This window comes from Rhinoderma darwinii (assembly GCF_050947455.1).
Source record: "Rhinoderma darwinii isolate aRhiDar2 chromosome 11 unlocalized genomic scaffold, aRhiDar2.hap1 SUPER_11_unloc_3, whole genome shotgun sequence".
Taxonomy (NCBI): Eukaryota; Metazoa; Chordata; class Amphibia; order Anura; family Rhinodermatidae; genus Rhinoderma; species Rhinoderma darwinii.
Window position 1 is genome coordinate 141621 of NW_027461855.1, and position 7442 is coordinate 149062.

The 7442-nt window shown below is 51.1% G+C and overlaps 3 protein-coding genes across 3 annotated transcripts; all 3 read right to left on the bottom strand.

Moving 5' to 3' along the window:
- Positions 1 to 3582: 3582 nt before the first annotated feature.
- Positions 3583 to 3894, bottom strand: LOC142698050 (histone H4). The gene has a single exon (XM_075847778.1). The coding sequence runs from the start codon at positions 3892 to 3894 to the stop codon at positions 3583 to 3585; it is 312 nt and encodes a 103-aa protein (XP_075703893.1).
- A 1039-nt stretch (positions 3895 to 4933) lies between these two features.
- Positions 4934 to 5344, bottom strand: LOC142698046 (histone H3). The gene has a single exon (XM_075847774.1). The coding sequence runs from the start codon at positions 5342 to 5344 to the stop codon at positions 4934 to 4936; it is 411 nt and encodes a 136-aa protein (XP_075703889.1).
- Positions 5345 to 6252: 908 nt separating this feature from the next.
- On the bottom strand, positions 6253 to 6990 carry LOC142698044 (histone H1.01-like). The gene has a single exon (XM_075847773.1). The coding sequence runs from the start codon at positions 6988 to 6990 to the stop codon at positions 6253 to 6255; it is 738 nt and encodes a 245-aa protein (XP_075703888.1).
- Between the last annotated feature and the right edge of the window lie 452 nt (positions 6991 to 7442).

Consider the following 7442-nt stretch of genomic DNA (forward strand, 5'->3'; position numbering starts at 1 on the left):
ATTCATGTTCATGATCTACAACTCGCCCCCGACTACATAGTGTCTTAAATTATATCTTCCAGTCTCAAGAGCTTTGTCACAATTCGGTCCCCCTGAAGTATAACCACCATCATCCCAGGTGTTTAGGCTAAGATTCCATCCCCGCGTCATGTACGGATAAGAGCAGTTCCTAAACTACAAAGGAGAAGTCCTACGAGGGGTCTGCGGCAATGCTTTATATATACAGGAGACGCTATTAGGGTAACAAACCATTCCTCTCAAGGACTCTTATTGCTTCTAATTCTGCCCTGGTGTACACCACCAACTAAATGTGAACAAATGAGAAAGGGAGGGGAAGAGAAGGGCAAGAAGCGCACGGATCAAAGGATCTCTTGAATTAGGGTATGTTCACACGGCCTATTTACGGACGTAATTCGGGCGTTTTTGCCCCGAATTACGTCTGAAAATAGCGCCTCAATAGCGCTGACAAACATCTGCCCATTGAAAGCAATGGGCAGACGTTTGTCTGTTCACACGAGGCGTATATTTACGCGCCGCTGTCAAATGACGGCGCGTAAATAGACGCCCGCGTAGAAGAAGTGACCTGTCACTTCTTTGGCCGTAATTGGAGCCGCTATTCATTGACTCCAATGAATAGCAGCGCTAATTACGGCCGTAATTGACGCGGCGTTCAAGCGCCTGCACATGCCGGTACGGCTGAAATTACGGGGATGTTTTCAGGCTGAAACATCCCCGTAATTTCAGCCGTTACGGACCCCCGCCGTGTGAACATACCCTTAAGAAAAAATATCGATCAATAAAACAACGAGCTTAGAGGTATATTCTACCTAAGGGTATGTTCACACGGCCTATTTACGGACGTAAATCGGGCGTTTTTGCCCCGAATTACGCCCGAAAATAGCGCCTCAATAGCGCTGACAAACATCTGCCCATTGAAAGCAATGGGCAGACGTTTGTCTGTTCACACGAGGCGTATATTTACGCGCCGCTGTCAAATGACGGCGCGTAAATTGACGCCCGCGTCAAAGAAGTGACCTGTCACTTCTTTGGCCGTAATTAGAGCCGTTATTCATTGACTCCAATGAATAGCAGCGCTAATTACGGCCGTAATTGACGCGGCGTTCAAGCGCCTGCACATGCCGGTACGGCTGAAATTACGGGGATGTTTTCAGGCTGAAACATCCCCGTAATTTCAGCCGTTACGGACCCCCGCCGTGTGAACATACCCTAACAGGGAAGAGGTGAACGGTCCCTGTGTAGAGAACACCCCATTTAATGAACAAAGCCCATTCAGCATTGTGACTTATCGTAGATGAAGGGGAATAAAAGGGAAAGGTACATAAATCAAATATCAAAAGTGGGGGCATAAAGGGGACAAACTGGGCTGTAATGTTCGTCTCCCTCAAGTACCGCACTATTGGAGCTCTGATATTAGATGTTACTTCTGAATAGAGCTGCATCAATTTGTCCTTTTCATTCTCTGAATGCGTCTCAGTAAATGTTACTCTGCAGCAACTTCATGCGTTAGTGGGATGAGGTGAGTCCTAAGTATAGATAACGCACAGTGTTAGTACGAAGTAGAAATAGGTGCTTTCTGTTTCCTGTCATTGTATTGCCAGCAGCTCGATTATACCAGCAGTCTGGCAAAGTGACATACAAGACAATGCAAGTCCATACTTATGTGGAACTTGGTGCTACAAATTGGTAGTTTGTTTTGAAAATCTCGTAACATTTGTAGCAATGAGAGCAGCTTGGAAAACACGGCCCCTCCAACATTGGGTTTTGATCTTGTAAAATGCCGTATCAGCTGCATCAGTTTTGTCCTTTTTCATTCATTGAATGCGTCTCACTAAATGTTGCTCTGCAAGGGCGGGTTCACACATGGCGGAATTTCACTTAAATTCCGCTGCGGACACTCCGCAGCGTTAATCCGCAGCGGAGCCGTTTCTCCATTGACTTTCACTTTAATTTAGCAGTGTTCGTTTACACGATGCGTACAATTCCGCTGCGGAGCATAGGCTGCGGAGCGGAATTTGGTGTCCGCAGCATGCTCTGTCTGTTGCGGAGCAGTGGCGGACTGGTTGCGGACTCATGGCGGAATTTCTACATTGACTTCAATGGAGAGTCAAAATTCCGCAATGAAGTCCGCAGATCTTATGTGTGCTGCGGAGCGTATTGTTTTTACTACCATGACATTTCTTCATTCTGGCTGGACCTATGTATTTCTAGGTCTACAGCCAGACTGAGGAAGTCAATGGGGCTCCCGTAATGACGGGAGCGTTGCTAGGAGACGTCTGTAAATAGTCACTGTCCAGGGTGCTGAAAGAGTTACGCGATCGGCAGTAACTGTTTCTGCACCCGGGACAGTGACTACCGATCTCAATATACATGTATCTGTAAAAAAAAAATATAAGTTCATACTTACCGAGAACTCCCTGCGTCTGTCTCCAGTCCGGCCTCCCAGGATGACGTTTCAGTGTAAGTGACGGCTGCAGCCAATCACAGGCCAAGCACAGGCTGCAGCGGTCACATGGACTGGAGCGTCATCCAGGGAGGTCGGGCCGGATGCCGAAAGAGGGACGCGTCACCAAGACAACGGGCGGTAAGTATGAATTTCTTTGACTTTCACTAGGGAAAGTGCTGTCCCTTCTCTCTATCCTGCACTGAATAGGGAGAAGAGAAGCACTTTTCCTGCAGTCCGCAGCGGCCAGTCCGCATCAATTTTCTGCACATTTTGTGCAGATCCGCTGCAGAATCTGCAACGCAGATTCTGTGCGGCATTGATGCGGACAGTTGCGGAGGAATTCCGCCATGTGTGGTCATGCCCCAAGAAACTGCACGCGTTACTGTAATAAAGTGAGTCCTATATAGGGACAGCAGACAGATTCATTATTAGTACTAGAGGTTAACAGATTTATTGCCAGCAGCCTTATTAATCCCAGCCGTCCGGCAGAATGAGACACGGGCCGAGCCGATACTTGTGTCAAAGTTGGTCCCAGTAACAGATTTATTGTTTGTTGTAAGAATCTGGTAACATTAGTAGCAGTGACAGCAGCTAAGAAAACACTGGCCCTCTCTCCAAGGATTGCGGAAAGCACGTTGCCCAGCAGCAAGCTGGACGCCGAAGAAGCAACACCGCAAGTCCGCTGTTTGATCCACTGCTCGGGCGCTTATACAGCGGATATTCAGCGGTGAGTTTCTGCCACTCCTGTACGTGCAGGCATCGGCACAAACGGCGTCCGGCAGCGCCGCTACGAGGATGTGTTTTCCTGCCGGAGGATCACTCGGCAGCAAGTATAGCACTAAGGTACTCTTTCCCTTCACATTAACATTCCCGGGTCTAAGACCCAATTCAGTCAGCTGCTTCTAGGACGCTATTAGGGGACACACTGCAGTCCACATACCCGGCTCCTCACTGGAAGACAAAGGTGGAAGCCCCTACCCCCGTGTATATAGAAGTAGAAGGTCACTGCTCAGATACACGAGCGGTCACCATCAGACATCATAGCTGATCTATAGATGATGTGGCGGCTCTGAGAAGAGCCTTTGTGTTGTGTAAGATGGAGCAGAACAGGAGCGGAATTAACCTCCGAAGCCGTAGAGAGTGCGGCCCTGGCGTTTGAGCGCGTACACCACGTCCATAGCGGTGACGGTCTTCCTCTTAGCGTGCTCGGTGTAGGTGACGGCGTCACGGATGACGTTCTCCAGGAAAACCTTCAGGACGCCGCGAGTCTCTTCATAGATGAGACCGGAGATGCGTTTGACGCCTCCCCTGCGAGCTAGACGGCGGATTGCAGGCTTGGTGATGCCCTGGATGTTATCACGGAGCACCTTCCTATGCCGCTTAGCACCGCCCTTTCCGAGACCTTTTCCTCCTTTACCACGACCAGACATCCTGTAAGCTGGAGCTAAAGAGAAATATTGTACCGAGAACGGCGGGGCGCGTCTTTATATAGACCTTGGGTGGACCAGAGAGAAAACTGTTATTTATGTCACTTCCGGGGCGTTTCTTTCAGTAAATTCACATTACCAATCCCTCACCCTCCCTTTGATTGGCTTAACTCAGATTTTGAATTTCACGTTCATTTTACAATACCGGCCGCTCTTTTCCCGTTTATAGCGCGACTGCTGTGTATTCTCTATCTGCCCCAAATCTAAAGAGTAATGTTAAGGGAAACAAGGAACAAGCGTGACGTCTTGGATTAGTATGGCGGCTGCTCGTTATCTGCCGTCTGGTTCAGGATTTGTGTGCACGCAGATCACCCCTCAGGCCACCAGCACCACAACGGCTTTATAGAATGAATAGGGAGAAGACTCGGGCAGTGTTAATGGGTTTAGATCTCTGATTTACAACGGTGACCAGGACTACACCCGATGATCATGACCTCACAGAATAAGAGTAGAATTCCCCTGCGCTTGTGTTCACACCGGGCGGAGGATACCTGCTCCCCCACCCTACACGCTGCGCCTGGTTTGCCTTTACAAGGAGTAGGGAACAAGGACTCCGCACACACTGGTCAGCGGAGGATCATTAGCCGCACATAACGGCGTCATTCCTCGCAGCAGCAGCGGAGGTTATTATAGGAAGAGCGATGTGCAGTCATCAGTGAGGAGTGGGGCGGGTTATCACTGCGATACAGCCGGAGAGGGAGGTGATGAATACAGAGCAGACAGCCGGCATAACACATGACAGGACTGCTGAAAGGGCCGGATAACGTGAGTGCTAGAGACGGGGACTGGTTATAGTGTAAATGGCGCTAACTAAGCACTGAAAGGGTTAACATGGCACCTCCACATATTAATAGCAGAGCACCGAGAAGCCAGCGGGAGAGTCGCGGTAGAATTAACTGAGGAAAAGGATTCAGCTCGTTTGAGGGAGAATTTGGTGGCTCTGAAAAGAGCCTTTGTGTTGTAGTCTGTGCCGGGTTCAGACCTAAGCCCTCTCCCCACGAATCCTGCGGGCCAGTTGAATGTCTTTGGGCATGATGGTGACCCTCTTGGCGTGGATGGCGCACAGGTTGGTATCCTCAAACAGTCCGACCAGATAAGCCTCGCTGGCCTCCTGCAGAGCCATGACTGCTGAGCTCTGGAAGCGCAGATCGGTCTTGAAGTCCTGAGCGATCTCTCGCACCAGGCGCTGGAAGGGCAGCTTACGGATAAGAAGCTCGGTGGACTTCTGGTAGCGGCGGATTTCACGGAGAGCGACTGTGCCCGGGCGGTAACGATGAGGCTTCTTCACTCCGCCGGTAGCGGGAGCGCTCTTCCGTGCAGCTTTAGTAGCCAGCTGCTTGCGGGGCGCTTTCCCGCCGGTGGATTTACGCGCAGTCTGCTTTGTTCTGGCCATAGCTCTCCAACAACGTGCACACTAGTAGACTGATACGAGGAGAGGAAAGAGCAGAGAATTTATATACTTGTGGGTGTCCTCATTGGTCCATGAAAGGCACACCCCTACATTCTATTGGCTTGTTCATAAAAAATATGCGCCCGACAAAGCAAATGTGATATTCGCGACCAATCACCGTTCCGAAGAGGCGGACACCGGTTTACATGATGTCCAGACGCAGCTTGTACAGCAGGGGGCGTTAATAAGATCATTTCTCCAGCTCTCTGCGAATTAGTTATCATCAGTAACAGCTCACTGTATTTCCATGTCCGCAGATCACGTACACAGCGTTATATAAGAGACTACTTCCCCATCATCCGCCGCTGCAGTGGTTTTATAGATCACACAAAAGGAAAATCCCCTACCCCATCCTTACACAGGACACTGTGCCCCGCATCCAGAGGCAGCATATAAGGGTCACCATCCACCACGTGCAATGAGGAGCAGGGGACATTGTGCTCTATTTACACCGGAGAGAGTGTAAACCATCGGCCTCCTTCACGTGGATCCTGTGCTGTAAGCTACAAGTCTATTGCTGCCCCGGTCCTTATTCACACATTACACCTGGTGGACTGTGACCTGATAAACTCTGCCTGGATGTTACACCATAGTGACGGGACGGACACTGTGGAGGTCTGGATACAGCAGCTATGGCGTTCAGCGCAGATGACCAGAAATGACACTTGTCATAGAGTAACAGGGACATGAAGCTCCTCCGTGCACACGCGATGATAGCGCCTCCTTTATCTCAGGATCGCGCTGCTGTCTGTACCGGAGGAAACAGCGGCCAGTGATCATACAGCTCTGCCGGGGAGAAGGTGGTGGCTCTGAAAAGAGCCTTTGTGGGACAAGTAGCGGGCGGCTCTCGGTTATTTCTTCGTCACGGTCTTCCTGGACTTAGACGCCTTCTTAGCCGGAATCTTGGCAGCTTTCTTAGCCGGACTCTTGGCAGCTTTCTTAGCCGGACTCTTGGCAGCTTTCTTAGCCGGACTCTTGGCAGCTTTCTTAGCCGGACTCTTGGCAGCTTTCTTAGCCGGACTCTTGGCAGCTTTCTTAGCCGGACTCTTGGCAGCTTTGGGCTTTGCCGCCTTCTTTGCTGGGCTCTTTGTTATTTTCTTGGGGGCAGGTTTTGGCTTCTTGGGGCTCTTCGCCACCTTCTTGGCAGCGGCAGGCCTCTTGGCCTTTGTCAGGCTCTTGGCCGGAGTCTTCTTCGGGGATTTGGCAGCAGCCGCCGGCTTCTTCTTGACCGCTTTGTCCTTAGTCTCCAGTTGCTTCTTGTTCAGCTTGAAGGAGCCGGAGGCGCCGCTGCCTTTCACCTGGAGAAGGGTTTCCTTGGTCACCAGAGTCTTGAGCGCCATCTTCAGGCGGCTGTTGTTCTTGTCTACATCGTATCCTCCAGCAGCCAGAGCCTTCTTCAGGGCGGCCAGAGACACCCCACTGCGCTCTTTGGAGGCGGACACGGCTTTCATGATGAGCTCGGACACGCTGGGACCGGAGGGTTTTTTGGTTTTCTTGGCGCCCCCTGCTGCAGGTTTTTTCGGCTGATTCTTGGATTTGGCGGCCGGCTCGGTGAGAGGAACAGCGGCGGCTGGTGCGGTCTCTGCCATCGTATAACACGGGAATCCACTAAAACAATTATTCTGCGAGGGAAAAACTCTGAGAACAGAGATGGGGGCGCCTCTTATATGTACAGCAGCTGCTCGGTGATTGGCTGCGATTGTCCTGAGCGTCTATTGGCTGACACTGATCACATGTCCTCCCTTTCCTCATCTGACAGGAGTGAAGCTCCGCTCTCCCCTTGTGCTTCCCTGCCCGGGATAAGAGCCCTTTCCGACTAGAAGCGGCCGGGCGAGCGGGCTCTCTACGTGACTTCCCCCTCCCTGACATTTCTCCTACTCATTTCTAGCCTTCACTGGCAGAGATGCTGGGAAGGAGCCGGGAGGAGGCCCCGGGATCTCTGCCATAGTTCTGCCGATCTGCACGTCGCTGTGATCGGACAAGATAAATGTGTTTGCGGGAGCTCGTTCCCTCTATTCCCGACACTTGTCACTATCACAGG